Here is a 20,559-nt window from a genome sequence, read left to right on the forward strand (position 1 = left end):
AAATCCCATTTTTGTACACAGAAAGAGAATTTTCATCATACTGTATACATACAGCTCTCCTCTGGCCAACTGTTTTAAATGAGATACCTTATTATACGCATCTATCCATTTATACTCTGTCTTTATTCTACTCAAATGTTGTATCTACACTAACCTTTGGTATTTATAATATATATTCCGTTCTCTATTCCTATAGTTTACGCGATATGTATACAAAGTGAGATTAAAATCATGATCTGAATAGGGAAAGAAGTGAAAAATAAACTTATATATATATTTTATTTTCATATATGAAAAACCTCTTTCTTCTTTTCCGGTTATACCTGCAATTTTGATTCTCTCTATGTACATAGTAAAAAATTGTACGTACATATATTAAAATTTTCTTGTGTTACCACGTTTTGATTAGTTCTTTAATGTAAAATTAACATACAACCTATATGTTATTATTTTTATAACGTTTTCATGTGTTACATTTATGTCAACTTTATAACTTAATACTTTGTATATGTCTTTTAGAAATAGAATATTATTTTGAGTATTTTTAAGATAATCATTTTAAACAATCAACATGTCTCAAAGTCAGTTTAACATTCTCAGAAAAGTTAAAGTGAATCTTCAAATAATCTTGAACTTTGACATCCAAAAATAATAATAAATTTAATAATCTTGAACTTTGACATCCATAAATAATAATAAATTTACTAAACTCAAATATTTCTATTACAAATAATTTAAGTTAAAATAATTAGTATTATATGTTAATGTGCTACAACAATTCTTACGAGTTATTGTAACTATTTTTTCATGTAATTTTTAATTAATTTGTATGTTATTTTTACATTACACTTAAAGTCACAATAACAAAAATAAATGTAAAGTATCGTGTCAATTATTTAATATTTTTAGTTTGTCAATAAGTAACATACGACGAAAGAGTTATTTTAACTTAAAATTTAGAGTGGACTTTCTGGGACATGTGAAAAATGTTAAAATTAACATTTTATTTTTTACTGTGTATATTATTTTGATAATACGTATATTATTTTGAAAAAATTGCTCAAATTTAAAACATTTTATACACCAATCTGAAATTTCACTTCGTCCTATCTCTATTTTATAATCGACAGACTATAAACGAGATATATCGTCGAGAGACTTTCGCTAAACGGAAATAATCGGAAGTAAACGGAACGCGTTCAATCAATTGAGAAGAGAAATTCGCGCGATGTATCGCGACATCGCGGACAATTGCACGCATAAAAGCACATCTAATATCTCGAACAGAGGTAGACTTTGAGCGATAGCTCTCTTTGTCCGAGATATTCGCAATATTCGCTTCTTGACTTTTTCAAGTCGAGGTGTCGCTCTCGCAGCTATTTTCGATCTCGCTCGCAAAGTCGGCGAATTAATTAATCAAATGACGCTGTCTTGCTAATAAATGATTCTCTTTTAGATCGATAAGACCGGCGAGAGAAAGAGAGAGAAAGATGGAAAAAGTCTTACGCAATTACGCTCGATATTTCTTTTTGTAAGAATGAACGTACCAATTGGCAAACAATTCGTCATTTCCTGTCATTTTAGCAAAGAACATCCATTTACGAAGCGCAAAGTGAAGGCAAAGTAAATTATGTAATTTATTTGTCATTTATCATCTAATGAATTAAGATATCCGCGAAAACTGACGGGACACGCTGCTGGAAGCGGAATTATTACTGTAATCGATCCGACTATATTACTTCGCGTCAAACTCCGTCGCTCACTTTACATTGGTTTCTAGAAGTCGATTAATGCAATTCGGACGTGGCGATGATTGATGAATAATCCTAATCAGTCGCGTATATGTATGTGATGTAAGAAAAAGAATAATACAATGGAATTAATTTTTGATTAATTAGAATATTTAATTATAATTAATAATAACTCGCAATAAGATGCGAGCGGATATCTATCGTCCGAATGTCCATTGCGACATTTCGATCTAATTGATGTTTGTGATTTATATCGAGCGTCAAACGATGTACAATGATGTATGATTGTAGGACTCGGGGACTCACCACGAGCAGGACACATCGATTTTCAGAAGTTACACCGCCGCATCCGAGCCAGCTACCGATGACAGCCAGTACACCTGCGACGATCAAGGCGTAGGCCAAAGTGGGATACGTCGACGTGGACATAAGGGACACGTAGCTGTGCTTCGCCACCACTGTCCAGATACCGATGCCGCCCACCACCAGTCCGGACAGCTGCAAGAAATTCTCGACTTTAATCTCACAGGAACATGAAACGTCATAAAATAATTGTCCTAGTAATGACATAATATCTCACGTAATCTTGTGATTGCATATTTAATTTGTTAAGACAATTCTGAAGAAAAATGGAATATTAGAATATTATCGATCAACAACTCTAATGATACGAATAAGAGCTCTTTCTCTCGGTACGCTCTTAGGAAAATTTTTATCGTCGCCGATAAAAAAGTGCAACTAATTTTCGCCACGAATCTTTTCGAACCTTGCCTTTTATAGTCTCGCCGAAAGTAAATTCCCCTTTCTTAAAAACTGGCGAAATGAAATCAGATTTTCGAAGGCAAAGATCCGCGATTGGTTGTCATTCGTTCGTGTCTCGTGACTGACATCTTTGAAAATCTCGAATAATCGATACCGCATTGATCATCGGACGAATATACATAATAATAATAAGAAAGCAGGGGATCGTCGTTCACATTTGCAGACTTCCGATAGGATCGGTTCAGTGGACAGTGCGTTTTATTCAATTTCATATCGTATTCGCATCGCTTCCACTGTGAGCACAAGGTCGGTTCGATGACTAGTCTCGAATATCGTTGCCGCCTACGGCAACTGGTACGAGAGAGAGAGAGAAGGGGAGAGAGAGACAGGGTAGGAGAGAGAGAGAGAGAGAGAATAACGGATATCGGACCGATAGCATGCATTGATGTATGCATTACGTATATAGGGTGTTCAGTAATTGATGCTATGCAAGCAGAAAATAAGTCCTTATTATAGATATTGAGATATTATTATAAAATAACATCTCAATATCATAAATTTTATTATTCCAAAATAATATCTCAATCTAAGATACTCCTTATTGTTAACGATAATTTTTGATATTTCAATTGAAACTAGGATAAAACCGATTTAAAAATCACCGTTAATCAAAGTTAATTGTCGTAATCAACTTCGCGTTCGATCTAAGGGAAGGAGAAAAAAAATATGGAAGCTATTTAAAACTCCTTTATAAGATAGTTCTTTTAAGATAATTGCCTTTAATTTTCTCTCAGGGGAGCTCTTTTAAAAGCTAACATTTACGTAACTATCCATTTCTCTTGTCCAGATGCAAAAAAAAAAAAAACGCTCGTATTTTACTCATTCCGTTTTAATCGTCAAACATCGGTTAAACGCCGCGTTCCATCGCGATTTATCCGCGATTTTTTTGCTTCTCGACGTCGGACCTCGTTTTTCTTGCGGCACGATATCTTTTTTTTCCCTCTTCCCCCGCCCCCCCCCCACCCTCTCATGCTTCCCGTGACACGCCGACACACAACGCGGAAGTCTCCCGCGGGAGACCGGTCGAAGGTGCTCCGGAATATACGAGCAACGCCGACGTAAATATCGGTCGACGTGCGCGATATTTACGGTAGTATCGGGAGAATGCATTTCACGTAGGGCACTGTGACCGGGAACAATGACCAAGTTACGGGCGGCTAGCATTCTCTCTAAATGGCGTGAATGTGCGACTTTATGATTATGCGTTATGCGCCTTGAATAATCCGGTATCGAAGGAGAAAAGAAGATTTTGATAGCAAAACTGAGAAACCGACAGACGTTACTCGATCAATATAGCGATTCATATTAAAACTCACCTTTAATTGACCTCTTTAATTGACTGATTATGTGTATTATTTGTGATAATTTTAAAATTTCAATGTTTGGCGAAAAAATGCAACTTGAGTGTGAAATAATCTAATGTGGAAATCAAGTTGACAAGAGTATTAGGAATTATTAATGGAAATTGCTACATATATAAACGCCCATATATTACTAATATTTAATGCGCAAACATTTACTCAGCTGTCAATTGCTACTGTGTAATAATATTAAATGCATTAATCCTATAATCATAATTAACGGTAGAATTCAAGACAAAAATCTATAGTTTTATATACGCTATGTATATATGTATATGTTTTATTATGTATATTTAAAAAATTAAAATATACATATCCAAGATATTTGAATATATTGAAGAAGTTGAATATATATGTATGTATGTATGTATGTATACAGGGTGTATCTGAAATGATGCACTAAACTTTAGGAGCGTATTCTAGAGGTCACAATAAGACTTTTTTTTCCTATGAACATGGGTCCGCAAATGAACCCCCTTCCGAGCTAGAGGCCCCTAAAGTTTGGGGAAAAAATTAAAAATTGGCTGTATTTTAGAAAAAAAAGAAAAGGTTTCGACGTTACCTATCACCCTCTCTTGAGAGATAAATAAATTTGCGTTGCGGGTGTTTGGTCAATTTCACACATTTTCGAATTTTAGCTCGGAGGGGGGTTCATTTGCGGACCCATGTTCATAAGAAAAAAAAGTCTTATTTTGACCTCTAGAATACGCTCCTAAAGTTTAGTGCATCATTTCAGATACACCCTGTATATGTAATATGTGTTTTGAATATTTCGAAACATTTTCACATATTTTCATATTGCGATATTTTTATATTACACAAAATGTATAAAATTACGAATAAAATTCTATCGCGAAAATTTTATCGTCGCGAATTATAGATTTAAAATAAATTTTTGGTTATCCGGCAAGTTTTGTAAATCCCATTGCATTTATTACATTCCAATAAATGTCGAGAATCCGCGGAGAATTTCCTCCATCTTTAAAGTTTCGAAATAAGTTTCTCAATATCGGACAAAATGCGCTTGTCCAATGCCTTTCTTCCGCTTTTCTCTCGCTACTTTCCTCTTTTATTCGGCAAATTATATTATTCTTATAAAATTCATATGTGTGAAAGATATTTGGAATAAAGAGATTGGAAATAAAGTGACGTTATTTGCAAATTATCGGCATATGTGGTATTTACGATATTGAGGAATGCGGCTTACGTGAGCGGGCGCTCATTATCGTTTGGTACAGCAGTTCAATTTATGAGCTCAGAATTTGTGGCATGAGTATTAAATGTACAACGATAATTTGCGACGTTGTTACGGCATATTATAATAATTCGTTTTAGAATAAACTGTTTTTTATCGAGAAATGTAAAAGTATCATAATTTTGTTCCATGAGCGATATGCTTCATAATTTCAACTCGCGATACCTTTTATCGAGAAATACAATTATAAATGATTTATAAATTAGAAATGATCGATTATTCGTGTAATTAAACAACAACTTTGGATCGCGCAATCTATCACGATTATTGACGAATTTACAATCGCATTTTTAACAGATTAACTCTCGAAGGAGAAAAATTACTCTTGCGAAAAAATCTAAATATGATACATAAGCGACGCTAATCGTTATAAAAGCCTGCTCGAGAGAAAGTATCGTAGTAAGATACGTAATATCGTATAAAGTATAAAGCATATTATAACACGTCGTGCAATATGTCGTAAAATTGACAAAGTAATAACGTTTTACGCGACAAACTTTATATCGTTCGGTGACGCACTTGCACCATTGCAAATGTACACGACAATTTCGACGGATATCGCGACGGGTTTCCGAAGCATCGCGTCACACACGCACACACATCGATATAGGACACGTTCGTACGCATAGATAACAAATATTTCGCTCTCTACATCAGTGCGGGACATAATACATCCATTAAAGATCTAGAGTCAACGGTGTCTGTGAAGCTGGCACGACAATCTACGAATTATAAAAAAATACTAAGAGTTCTGATAGCACTTTTCATAGTTCTATAGTTCCTGATAAAAATTAAAAAGAGTTCCGCATTCCTTATATTAAAAAATCGAAATCGAAAAAATGTCGTGCTAACTTCGCGAATCTAGCACGACACTCTTTCCTCTAAAGTACCAAAACGCGTTGAATATTATTATTTTTAGCAAGAGTTCCCGATAGTTCTGTTCAAGTTCAGCCTATATATGCAATTTCAGATCGATATTTCAAAAATTAATAATTTTTAAACAATTTTTAAGATTCTCGCCCAGCATGACATTCTCCCTCTAAAGTACTAAACCGCGTTGAAAATTATTATTTCTAATAACAGTTCTCGATAGTTCTGCTATAGTTCAGCCTATATAGGCAAATTTCAGATCGATATTTCAATAATTAATAATTTTTTACGAATTTTTAATGTCCTCGACCAGCGCGACACTTAGTAAAAATGTGTCGTGCTGATGATTTTCCGTAGTTTTAACGGCAGTTCTGGACAGTTCTATATAAGTTCTATCTTTTAGAAACATTTTTACGCAGAGTTCCGACCGATTACTATTTTTTAAATAATTTTTTACAATAACCCAGCACGACACTCCCTCTAAAGTACTGCGACACGTTGAATATTATTATTTTTAGCAAGAGTTCCCGATAGTTCTGCTATAGTTCAGCCTATATATGCAATTTTAGGTCGATATTCCAAAAATTAATAATGTTTAAACAATTTTTAAGATTCTCGCCCAGCACGACATTCTCCCTCTAAAGTATTAAACCGCGTTGAAAATTATTATTTCTAATAACAGTTCTCGATAGTTCTGCTATAGTTCAACCTATATATGCAGTTTTAGGCCGATATTTCAATAATTAATAATTTTTAACGAATTTTTAATGTCCTCGACCAGCACGACACTTAGTAAAAATGTGTCGTGCTGATGATTTTTCGTAGTTTTAACGATAGTTCTCGACAGTTCTATAAAAGCTCTATTCTTTGAAAACGTTTTTACGCAGAGTTCCGACCGATTACTATTTTTTAAATAATTTTTTACAATAACCTAGCACGACACTCTCCCTCTAAAGTACTGAAACGCGTTGAAAATAATTATTTTTGACAACAGTTCTCGATAGTTCTGCTATAGATCAGCCTATATATGCAATTTTAGGTCGATATTCCAAAAATTAATAATGTTTCAACAATTTTTAAGATTCTCGCCCAGCACGACATTCTCCCTCTAAAGTACTGAAACGCGTTGAAAATTATTATTTCTAATAACAGTTCTCGATAGTTCTGCTATAGTTCAACCTATATATGCAGTTTTAGGTCGATATTCCAAAACTTAATAATTTTTTATGAATTTTTAATGTTCTTAACCAGCACGACACTTAGTGAAAATGTGTCGTGCTGATGATTTTCCGTAGTTTTAACGGCAGTTATCGACAGTTCTATATAAGTTCTATCTTTTAGAAACATTTTTACGCAGAGTTCCGACCGATTACTATTTTTTAAATAATTTTTTACAATAACCTAGCACGACACTCTCCCTCTAAAGTACTGAAACGCGTTGAAAATAATTATTTTTGACAACAGTTCCCGATAGTTCTGCTATAGATCAGCCTATATATGCAATTTTAGGTCGATATTCCAAAAATTAATAATGTTTCAACAATTTTTAAGATTCTCGCCCAGCACGACATTCTCCCTCTAAAGTATTAAACCGCGTTGAAAATTATTATTTCTAATAACAGTTCTCGATAGTTCTGCTATAATTCAACCTATATATGCAGTTTTAGGTCGATATTCCAAAAATTAATAATTTTTTATGAATTTTTAATGTTCTTGACTAGCACGAGACTTAGTAAAAATGTGTCGTGCTGATGATTTTCTGTAATTTTAACGGCAGTTCTCGACAGTTCTATAAAAGTTCTATCCTTTAGAAACATTTATACGTAGAGATCCGACCGTTTATTATTTCATAAATAATTTTTTACAATTATATTATTAATTGTTGGAATATCGACCTAAAATTGCATATATAGGCTGAGTTATAGCAGAATTATCGAGAACTCTTGCTAAAAATAATCATGTTCAACGCATTTTAATACTTTAGAGGCAGAGTGTCGTGCTGGGTTATTGTAAAAAATTATTTAAAAAATAGTAATCGGTCGGACTCCGTGTAAAAATGTTTCTAAAAGGTAGAACTTATATAGAACTATCCAGAACTGCCGTTAAAACTACGGAAAATCATCAGCACGACACATTTTTACTAAGTGTCGTGCTGGTCAAGAACATTAAAAATTATTAATTTTTGGAATATCGACCTAAAACTGCATATATAGGTTGAACTATAGTAGAACTATCGAGAACTGTTATTAGGAATAATAATTTTCAACGCGGTTTAGTACTTTAGAGGGAGAATGCCGTGCTGGGCGAGAATCTTAAAAATTGCTTAAAAATTATTACTTTTTGGAATATCGACCTAAAATTGCATATATAGGCTGAACTATAGCAGAATAATCGAGAACTGTTGTCAAAAATAATTATTTTCAACGCGTTTCAGTACTTTAGAGGGAGAGTGTCGTGCTGGGTTATTGTAAAAAATTATTTAAAAAATAGTAATCGGCCGGAACTCTGCGTAAAAATGTTTCTAAAAGATAGAACTTATATAGAACTGTCGATAACTGCCGTTAAAACTACGGAAAATCATCAGCACGACACATTTTTACTAAGTGTCGTGCTGGTCAAGAACATTAAAAATTCATAAAAATTATTAATTTTTGAAATATCGACCTAAAACTGCATATATAGGCTGAACTATAGCAGAACTATCGGGAACTCTTGCTAAAAATAATAATATTCAACGCGTTTCAGTACTTTAGAGGGAGAGTGTCGTGCTAGGTTATTGTAAAAAATTATTTAAAAAATAGTAATCGGTCGGAACTCTGCGTAAAAATGTTTCTAAAAGAGAACTTATGTAGAACTGTCCAGAACTGCCGTTAAAACTACGGAAAATCATCAGCACGACACATTTTCACTAAGTGTCGTGCTGGTTAAGAACATTAAAAGTTCATAAAAAATTATTAATTTTTGGAATATTGACCTAAAACTGCATATATAGGCTGAACTTCAACAAAACTGTCGGGAACTCTTGATAAAAATAATAATATTCAACGTGTCTTAGTACTTTAGAGGGAGAGTGTCGTGCTAGGTTATTGTAAAAAATTATTTAAAAAATAGTAATCGGTCGGAACTCTGCGTAAAAATGTTTCTAAAAGAGAACTTATGTAGAACTGTCCAGAACTGCCGTTAAAACTACGGAAAATCATCAGCACGACACATTTTCACTAAGTGTCGTGCTGGTCAAGAACATTAAAAGTTCATAAAAAATTATTAATTTTTGGAATATCGACCTAAAACTGCATATATAGGCTGAACTATAGCAGAACTATCGGGAACTCTTGCTAAAAATAATAATATTCAACGCGTTTCAGTACTTTAAAGGGAGAGTGTCGTGCTGGGTTATTGTAAAAAATTATTTAAAAAATAGTAATCGGCCGGAACTCTGCGTAAAAATGTTTCTAAAAGATAGAACTTATATAGAACTGTCCAGAACTGCCGTTAAAACTACGGAAAATCATCAGCACGACACATTTTTACTAAGTGTCGTGCTGGTCAAGAACATTAAAAATTCATAAAAAATTATTAATTTTTGGAATATCGACCTAAAACTGCATATATAGGCTGAACTATAGCAGAACTATCGGGAACTCTTGCTAAAAATAATAATATTCAACGTGTCTCAGTACTTTAGAGGGAGTGTCGTGCTGGGTTATTGTAAAAAATTATTTAAAAAATAGTAATCGGTCGGAACTCTGCGTAAAAATGTTTCTAAAAGATAGAACTTATATAGAACTGTCCAGAACTGCCGTTAAAACTACGGAAAATCATCAGCACGACACATTTTTACTAAGTGTCGTGCTGGTCAAGGACATTAAAAATTCGTAAAAAATTATTAATTATTGAAATATCTATCAGAAATTGCATATATAGGCTGAAATATAGCAGAACTATCGGGAACTCTTGCTAAAAATAATAATATTCAACGCGTCTTAGTACTTTAGAGGGAGAGTGTCGTGCTGGATAATAATAAAAAATTGTTTAAAAAATATTAAACGGTCGGAACTCTGCGTAAAAACGTTTTCAAAGAATAGAACTTTTATAGAACTGTCGAGAACTATCGTTAAAACTACGAAAAATCATCAGCACGACACATTTTTACTAAGTGTCGTGCTGGTCGAGGACATTAAAAATTCGTTAAAAATTATTAATTATTGAAATATCGGTCTGAAATTTGCCTATATAGGCTGAACTATAGCAGAACTATCGAGAACTGTTATTAGAAATAATAATTTTCAACGCGGTTTAGTACTTTAGAGGGAGAATGTCGTGCTGGGCGAGAATCTTAAAAATTGTTTAAAAATTATTAATTTTTGAAATATCGATCTGAAATTGCATATATAGGCTGAACTTGAACAGAACTATCGGGAACTCTTGCTAAAAATAATAATATTCAACGCGTTTTGGTACTTTAGAGGAAAGAGTGTCGTGCTAGATTCGCGAAGTTAGCACGACATTTTTTCGATTTCGATTTTTTAATATAAGGAATGCGGAACTCTTTTTAATTTTTATCAGGAACTATAGAACTATGAAAAGTGCTATCAGAACTCTTAGTATTTTTTTATAATTCGTAGATTGTCGTGCCAGCTTCACAGACACGAGTCAACGTCGATATATATCCGGGCAATATTCCAATCCCGAGGTCGTATTCTAGTCTCGGCGTGCAAGGAACGCGTGAAAAGAACTCGATTCGATTCCCCACGAATGGGGTGGGCCATCGCGGTAGCTCCAGGGGCCGCAATTTATTATTTTATCATTGTCCCGATGGCGCACACGTACATACGTATACGTCGCGTCGTAGCCGTCGTGCGCGCGCGCGCTACGGGTCGACGATACATCGTAAATCGTATGTATCGCGCGCGACCGATATTCGCTTCGCTTCTACGTGCCCGTATTTCAGATCACCAAGCCGTATCCTGCCTTCGCCGCGTCCACCTCGATCGGAAAATAAAGCGGGAAAAAGGCAAGTCGACGCACGCGCGCGCATCTCGAAGCCGCAGCCGATTTACGGCGAATCTCCTCCTCTCGATTTCTCGCAGCCGCGGAATGCAATGCGAGTTCGGGATAAAGAACATTTTGCATAATTGATCCGCTGTGAGCCGTGGCACGAATCGAGCATGAAGCATTAGGTATACGCAGACGTAAAGAAAAAATACAAACTCGATCGCGAGAACTCTGGTTGCGCGACAAAATTCGACAGAAAAACACGAGAAAGTTTCTCGTCGTGTGGGATATTTAAATTGTTCGTACGATGAAAATGGCGAATGAGAAAGAAATTGATTGTATTAGTCTTCGCGTATACACAGTAAACAATAAAATGTTAATTATAACATTTTTCACATGTCCCAGAAAGTCCACTCTAAATTTTAAGTTAAAATAACTCATTCGTCGCATGTTACTTATTGACAAACTTAAAATGTTTAATAATTGACACGATACTTTACATTTATTTTTGTTATTGTGACTTTAAGTGTAATGTAAAAATAGCATACAAATTAATTAAAAATTACAAGACATTGAAAAAATAGTTGCAATAGCTCGTAAGAAATGTTGAGGACATTAACATATAATAGTAATTATTTTAACTTAAATTATTTGTAATAGAAACATTTGATTTCAGTAAATTTGATTATTTTTGTATGTCAAAGTTCAAGATTATTTCAAGATTTACTTGAACTTTTAGAATGTTAAACTGACTTTGAGATATGTTGATTGCTTAAAATGATTATGTTAAAAATATTCAAAATAATAGTCTATTTCTAAGAGACATATACAAAGTGTTAAGTTATGAAGTTGACATAAATGTAACACATGAAAACGATATAAAAATAATAACATATAAGTTGTATGTTAATTTTACATTAAAGTACTAATCAAAACGTGGTAACACAAGAAAATTTTAACATATGGACGCACAATTTTTTACTGTGAGTTTGCTCTTGCTTTTCCGTACATTCTTGCAAAATACGGCAAGACCCAAGCCAATCTCCTTTCGGCACATTGCTCACGGTACACTTTAGCGATCGCTTATGTACTTATGCATATAGTACAAACTCGCGTGAACTGCATCGGATGTAACGAGACAGCTGGCGAACCGAACGTGCCGGCCAATGCAAGCGCGCGATCAGCTCCGGGTTAAACTCCCCCGGTTGCAACTTGGGCAATGTTATGCTAATCCGTTCACGTACTCGCTAAATTCTGCCGGACAACGCGATGTGGCCAGTGTGCGAGCGGTGTGCGGAAAACGGCGAACGGAAATGAAGAAATTAAAAATCGGACGTCATACGCAACGCGATGCGCTGAAAAACACTCCGAAAATTATCGCGGGCTCGTTGTAACGCGGGCTTAAATTGCGACGCGGCAAAAGTGCGATGTAATAAAATATTTGCCGAGAGAAACAGTTTAATCTCTTCATTAAATTCTGGTTGGCGTATACACTTTTCGTTTTTGCGTGAGATATTTCATTAAGATTCGTGCGAATTCGGGCGAATATTTCATAGGAAAAAATGAACGAGCCACGTATAAATAATACATAAATATTAAATAAATACATTATCTAAATTATGTAAATAAATACATTGCGCATACAAATAAAGAATTAATTAAATGTATTTTTAAAATAAAGGATCTTTATTCGTCCGTTTTTTGATTACGGTAATACGGTATAGTACGCGTATCGAGGACAGAATAAACGACGCATCATATACATATTAAATCGTTTTTTCTTTTTCGTTTATACACAGTAAAAAATTGTGCGTCCATATGTTAAAATTTTCTTGTTACCACGTTTTGATTAGTACTTTAATGTAAAATTAACATACAACTTATATGTTATTATTTTTATAACGTTTTCATGTGTTACATTTATGTTAACTTCATAATTTAACACTTTGTATATGTCTTTTAGAAATAGACTATTATTTTGAATATTTTTAACATAATCATTTTAAGCAATCAACATATCTCAAAGTCAGTTTAACATTCTAAAAGTTCAAGTAAATCTTGAAATAATCTTTAATTTTGACATACAAAATAATCAAATTTACTAAAATCAAATGTTTCTATTACAAATAATTTAAGTTAAAATAATTACTATTATATGTTAATGTCCTATAACAATTCTTATGAGTTATTGTAACTATTTTTTTCATGTAATTTTAAATTAATTTGTATGTTATTTTTACACTACACTTAAAGTCACAATAACAAAAATAAATGTAAAGTATCGTGTCAATTATTTAACATTTTTAGTTTGTCAATAAGTAACATACGACGAATGAGTTATTTTAACTTAAAATTTAGAGTGAATTTTCTGGGACATGTGAAAAATGTTAAAATTAACATTTTTATTTTTTACTGTGTATATATGAATGTATATACAGCTTTAATTCCGTCCACGGATCCGTGTGCGGCCAAACATTTACGGTCTCTACTAGATTGTAACTTCCAACGAGTTGTCTATCGAAAACACTCGCAGCTTGACAGCCACGGAAATCTCGTTCGGACTGGTTTTCTTGCTGGTATTCTCAAAGGGACGTCGGTGACTTCTCCCGCCGACGCCCCCGCCTCTTTCGTGTTTTACTTTATTTTTTATCCCCTTCTCTGGACGATCCCAAGATCGCCGCTTATCTCTCCTCCTACTCCGAGTTTACCGATCTACGGGACAAATAAAGTTCTTAAGACGTAACGGTGTTTAGTCCCTTTTTATTGCATTCCTCCGTGTAATCCTTGACGGACCAATCCGTGGAAAACCGATGGGGCATGATACAACCGAAAGAAATTCCATTCGATATACACAACCGACCAGTGAAAGATACGTGTACAACGAGTATAAAGCACCGAATGAAAAGGGCGACGGCATCTCTCTGCGATTCGACTTTTTCCACTTTATTCCTACGCTCCTTCGAATCTCTCGCGGATCAATCGTCGGAATTGGAAGCATCTGTTTCCCGGCGTACCGAGAGGGTGGTTTTCCTCTCATTCGAGAGCGGAGGATAAATGCTCTCTCCGTTAAAACGGAGAATCGGGCGAGAAACGAAGGAAAAGTGAAATTAAAGGCGACGCAATACTTGGAATTTGTATAACGCTTCTCTTTGTTTTTTTTTTCACTCTTTCTCCTTTTTTTCTCTCCACGTGTTGTTCTCGTAAAATTCATGTCGCTACAGCTCTCGCTATTTTCGGAGCAAGAGTGAGAAAAACAATTGTAACCGTCGTGAAATTACTAGTTACGTCGCGAAATATCTAGTTACGTTAGGAAAGCGCAATTCGAGACACACAATTCCGCTTGCTGAACGAACAAAAGGCGCGATATAGGAGAAAAGGAAAGGATCACGTAAGAAAGGGAGAAAACTGCAGCGTCCCCGAGGCACTAGCCGGACGAAATTCCGAGCGTCTTCAAACGACGTCCTGCATTCCCGACGGAGTTAAGTACTTTGTCCGAGCTCGCCCGCAGACATTCTACTACAAATACCTGGCGTTCTCTAAATAATTAAATCATCCCCGTCGCGCGCAAACACTCGATTATTTCGGATACGGTCGTTGAAACACGCCAAGCGCATCGCCAACGTCAAAGACCGACCGACCGACCGCCCACGCGACATAAACACGATGTAATTCGATTCGGTACTTAATTATCTCCGCCACTCTCCTCTCCGGAATTTACAATGTTATCTTGTTAATAACATGTTATTTATAACGAGTATCGCGCGCAAAGTTAATTAAAGATCATCCGATCGACTTGGGGTTATCCATCAGTCTATCGCCGTAAAAAGAACGTAACGTTTGCGTTGGCACTTTACATTGGAGAGTCATTATAAAGATAGCGCACGAAAAATAAACAAAAAAATTATGTGAAATTATATAATATTATATAATAAATTATATAATATACATTATATAATATAATATTAAATGCTACAACTCTATTTGTAATATATGTACGAAAATTTTTACTTGTGTACAAATATTTTGCAATTTTTTTTAAACAAGTAAAGTATCCTCTTTTAAATTTAATCCTATAAATTTCGCGGAAAATTGAATGTATTATAATATTTCATTCGTGACGATACCACGAGCCATTTTTGTGCGACATGCGAGCTTGCCAAATGCATTCGGATTCGCCGCGTACGCGGAAATCAATCTTTTTTTTTCCATCGAAATCCCTCTCCCCCTCCGCAAAACAGGCCAGCATTTTTATTACATTAGACGTCAGGATTTCAATATCTCGACGATGTACGACCGGACGACGAGGAAATAAATTTTTGCGCGGTATCGCTTGGCCATAGGCGAGAGTCATCCCATTACCCCGAGGCCAGCATCCAAAATCTGTGCCGGACAACGCATATTCGCCGCCGTTAAAGTCCAGTCGCCCCCGTTTACAACCGGCGATGTACTCGTTTCCATTTTAATTGCGCCGACAACATTTCGCGATGCGCTCGCGGCGATTTTACCTCTACTCGTATCGGGAAACCATGCTATCGCTTTAACTACACGGTGTCTAAAATCTCAAATTTGCGAGCTTCCGAAATATTATCGTCGTCTTCAATCATGCGGATATAAATTCGCATATATTTGCAAAATATTGGTACTTTTTTTTATAACGTGTAACAAATAAGCGTGTTTGCATTGTACACAAGGTAAATAATTCGGAGGAAAATTTCTTAAAATCTTTTTCTTGCAATTGATGCAATAATTATTTGAGACTTGTCTCTCAAACAGAGATATATCCTATCATATATACAGGGTGTCCCGAAACTAACGCTTGATATTTTAAAGGCAGATTCTCTGGCCAATTTAAAAACGATTTTTCCTCAGCGAAAATGTCGAGGGAGATCATTATTTTTTGCATATTCCCAATTTTTGTCATCATGTATCTTTCTAACTAAGCCTTAAATTAAAATTCTATTAAAGTAAACTCTACCTAAAATTAACTAAAGAATGTGACTTTATTAATATTTTATTCCCATAAGCCTTGGTTTGCGAAAAACCCTTTATTTTCAATCGTTTATAACTCGAAAACTATTAGTGCCGCGACATTTTCGCTGAGGAAAAATCGTTTTTAAATTGGCCAGAGAATCTGCCTTTAAAATATCAAGCGTTAGTTTCGGGACACCCTGTATAAGAGTGTGTGTGTGTCTACGTCTCTACGAGAATTCTACGAAAAAACCACGAGGCTTCCTGATTAATCTAATAATCTAATAATAGAACACATGTGCTATACGTGTTGAAATCTGCACGAGTAAGTAAGAATTTGCACGCGTTTCTGTTTCCTTCATTTAAATGAACGGAATGCTTGTATTCAGCTAATATATTGCATGCTGTCTTTCGTGTTTCGTCTTGTGTGTACCGCGTGTGTGCTGAGAGCTATCCGCAAATTTAGTTACCCGTTTAAATCACATTGCTTGGTGTACGGCTATGACTGACATAATCAGTTTCAGAGAATATACACTTGCGTAATTCTCTCCGCCCGCTCAGCTTGGAAATGCGTACCTGCTCGAAGTATGTCGGGGTTATGTTCTAATTTTAGGTTCCGTTTGCAAGCTCAACCGCATGTCCGGAACCTATGCGAATTTCGACGCTGTCCAGTCTTGTATTTTGAGACAAATGAAAATTGTTTGAGCTCGCGGTAGAAAATATTATAGATGTTGCTCATATAATTAAAATTCCAGCCAACTTCCTTTACGCATATAATTCCTTTTCGGAGGCAGAATACATAAATAATGGAAAAGAATACACGAATTTATTATAATACATGTGTATATATATATATATATATATATATATATATATATATATATATATACACAAATCAGATAAAAATTATTTGAGGAACGTTTCGTTCCGCTCTAGCCAAGAGACCATTTTCTGGAACGTTGCCTACATAATTTAAATTCACCAGCCTCTCTTCGCAATCCTTTTCGACCGCGGACCGCATAAATAATCGGAGCACGAGTTTCTTGCAATATTTACCGTCATATGTTTCTTAAACGAATTCTCTCTTCTCGCTACTATATACGGATATATTTCTCGACACTTTCCTCGAGAGTCCCCGTAAACTTTTATCCGCGTTTCTTTCTTCCTTGCACGTGTCCCTCTGTCTCTCTCCTTCGTGCGCGCGCGCGCACATGCGTGCGCAACATTGCCATGAATTCACAAGTACGTATTACGATCCGGAATGATTACGTACGACACGGTAATTCCCTGGCAACCTTATTCAAAGATACTACAGCTCCGGATGCTGCCGTTGCCGCCGCGAGATATCATCTGCACTGCCGTGCACTTTCTTCCAGCCTCTCCCATCCTCTTTACAACCACACTGGTAAGCACCGATGCGACGTTTCACGCGTGTGTGTATGTACCGCATGCTTGCATGAACATACCGAGACTTGGCTTGATTTACGACAAACGAAAGGACGCCGCCACCGCGTAATGATAAACATTTTCGGCGTTGCGTGCGCGTTGTGGACTCGCGATTCTCGAGCCACGGCGAGCTCAGGCGTGTAATTTAATAGAATCGTTTACGAAGAGAGCTTTATGATAATCGGAGTCCCCGAGGCTTCGTACACGTACACGTATTCGCGACGTCGAACGGATTCGCGACGTGTGTTCGTTGCTCTGTGTGCTTTACGCGTGCTCGCTGTGTTAAAATATAAGGTGTGTGCCTTTGATAGAACTTCATTAAGGGAATTTTTTTCCTAGAGAATCTCATTTATACACGCACATTCGCCTTTTATTTTTTAACTTTTTATTAATATGATGGTCAAAATTAACGCGCTCTTATTCAAAAGCGTGACTATCGCGTAAATGCGAGATGAGAATTGCACAGTAAAAAATTGTGCGTCCATATGTTGCAATTTTCTTGTGTTACCACCTTCTGATTAATATTTCAATGTAAAATTAACATACAACCTATATGTTATTATTTTTATAACGTTTTCATGTGTTACATTTATGTCACCTTCATAACTTAACACTTTGTATATGTCTCTTAGAAATGGAATATTATTTTATTTTTAACATAATTATTTTAAACAATCAACATGTCTCAAAGTCAGTTTAACATTCTAAGAAAAGTTCAAGTGAATCTTCAAATAATCTTGAACTTTGACATACAAAAATAATCAAATTTACTAAAATCAAGTGTTTCTATTACAAATAATTTAAGTTAAAATAATTACTATTATATGTTAATGTCCTCAACATTTCTTACGAGTTATTCCAACTATTTTTTCATGTAATTTTTAATTAATTTGTATGTTATTTTTACATTACACTTAAAGTCACAATAACAAAAATAAATGTAAAGTATCGTGTCAATTATTAAACATTTTTAGTTTGTCAATAAATAACATACGACGAATGAGTTATTTTAACTTAAAATTTAGAGTGAACTTTCTGGGATATGTGAAAAATGTTATAATTAACATTTTATTTTTTACTGTGTAGCCGTAGACAGCCGCGTTCAACGTTAAATATATGTATACAGAGAGAGAGAGAGAGAGAGAGAGAGAGAGGGAAAATGGACTATTATCTTTATTAGATGCTTTCTAAAGCGAATCGTGCTCGAAAGTTGCCAAGGGGTATAGATGTAATCAAAAGTTTTCAACTCTCGACGTATTATTTCGAAGCGCGAAAACGAGAAAGAAAAATAGGCTATTACGAAATTACAAGAGATCATAGTACATACAAGGATATATATTCAATACGTAGAACCCCCAGATGTATGCTCGTAATATATATTCGAGCTCCGTAATTCCTTTCGCGCGTTAATATCACTTTGCGTTTAACGTATTTAAGTCGAATAAACGGTGAATTCCAACGCTGCTAAAGAGAAGCGCTGCTGAAGTTTGAGCGGAAACGATAGTCTCCGCGCGTGTATACACAGTAAAAAATAAAATATTAATTTTAACATTTTTCACATATCCCAGAAAGTTCACTCTAAATTTTAAGTTAAAATAACTCATTCGTCGTATGTTATTTATTGACAAACTAAAAATGTTAAATAATTGACACGATACTTTACATTTATTTTTGTTATTGTCACTTAAGTGTAATGTAAAAATAACATACAAATTAATTAAAAATTACATGAAAAAATAGTTACAATAATTCGTAAGAATTGTTGCAAGACATTAACATATAATAATAATTATTTTAACTTAAATTATTTGTAATAGAAACATTTGATTATAGTAAATTTGATTATTTTTATATGTCAAAGTTCAAGATTATTTGAAGATTCTCTTTAATTTTTCTTAGAATGTTAAACTGACTTTGACACATGTTGATTGTTTAAAAGATTATGTTAAAAATACTCAAAATAATATTCCATTTCTAAAAGACATATACAAAGTGTTAAGTTATAAAGTTGACATAAATGTAACACATGAAAACGTTATAAAAATAATAACATATGTTGTATGTAAATTTTACATTAAAGTACTAATCAAAATGTGGTAACACAAGAAAATTTTAACTTATGGACGCACAATTTTTTACTGTGTACTCTCCATCTATCCCGTATTTTATTTCGCTATTTTACTTCCTGATCGGTGTTTATCGCACAAAGAATCTATTGATCTATCGCGTATATAAACCATACGATCGTCTCCGATGAAAACTCGGCTCGTAATAGCGACCGATATAAATTTCGCTTCGGCAACAACGACGGCATTTAATCGGCCGCGGCCCGTTTCTACCAAGCGAGGAAGCCTGCCTCGGTTCGTACGTTATACGGTACATCGTCGGAGAAGCTGGATATCCATTAGCATAAGACTCGAAAAGATCTCCGGTCGAAGATAGCCGGCTCCCCCGCCCCCTTATTTATATAGTCGGAGCCAATCAACCGTTCCCCGAGTACGCGCGAGTCTGATAAAAGCCAGATCCTACCTTCATGCCGCGATACGAAAGAAGCTGCGAGCCATTTATGACATCGACCATCGTTAAATGCAGCACGTTGATGGGAAAATACGTGGATAACGCGAACCGAAGTTATCCCATTTTTCATCAATCGCAAATTTTTCAATAAATTTGCCCGCAGTTAAGTGTAACGAGTTTGTCAGCGCCAGACTATGCGCATATTCGTCATTCTTTATTATTCGTATGGAGGGAAAACTCGTCAAAGATCAATTAGATTTCTTTCTATTATTCTATTTGCGAATCGCGATGGCGCTAGCTTAAGAAGCAGAGAGAATAAAAGAGACTATGCGAGAAAAGCAAAGGAGAACAATGCGAGAGAATCAAGTGAACAAGTATGAATCAATAAACTGAATATTTATAAACGCGCTAACGAAGGAGCGAAAGAGAATGTGGGTTAAAGGGAATGAAATGAAATGCGCGTAGGAGGAGGAAAGTGGAGTCGAGTCGAGCAAATTGTGCAGACATTATAATAATTATTGTTATGTTGATGCGCAATGAAAGCAGCTGGTTTTTACAATATGATACGCCGAAT

The 20,559-nt window shown here is 35.1% G+C and overlaps 1 protein-coding gene across 2 annotated transcripts in view; it reads right to left on the minus strand.

Moving 5' to 3' along the window:
- The window catches only part of LOC145970939 (CD151 antigen), a 128,444-nt gene that overhangs the window by 27,650 nt on the left and 80,235 nt on the right, over window positions 1-20,559 (minus strand). For both annotated transcript variants that reach the window (XM_083098029.1, XM_083098019.1), the window contains one exon: window positions 2,058-2,249. In XM_083098029.1, coding sequence (XP_082954155.1) covers window positions 2,058-2,249 — 192 coding nt within the window. The remainder of the gene's footprint in view (window positions 1-2,057; window positions 2,250-20,559) is intronic.

This window comes from Camponotus vicinus, unplaced genomic scaffold (assembly GCF_025532165.1).
Source record: "Camponotus vicinus isolate PSW18456_S1 unplaced genomic scaffold, iyCamVici1.0 SCAF_1, whole genome shotgun sequence".
Lineage (NCBI taxonomy): Eukaryota > Metazoa > Arthropoda > Insecta > Hymenoptera > Formicidae > Camponotus > Camponotus vicinus.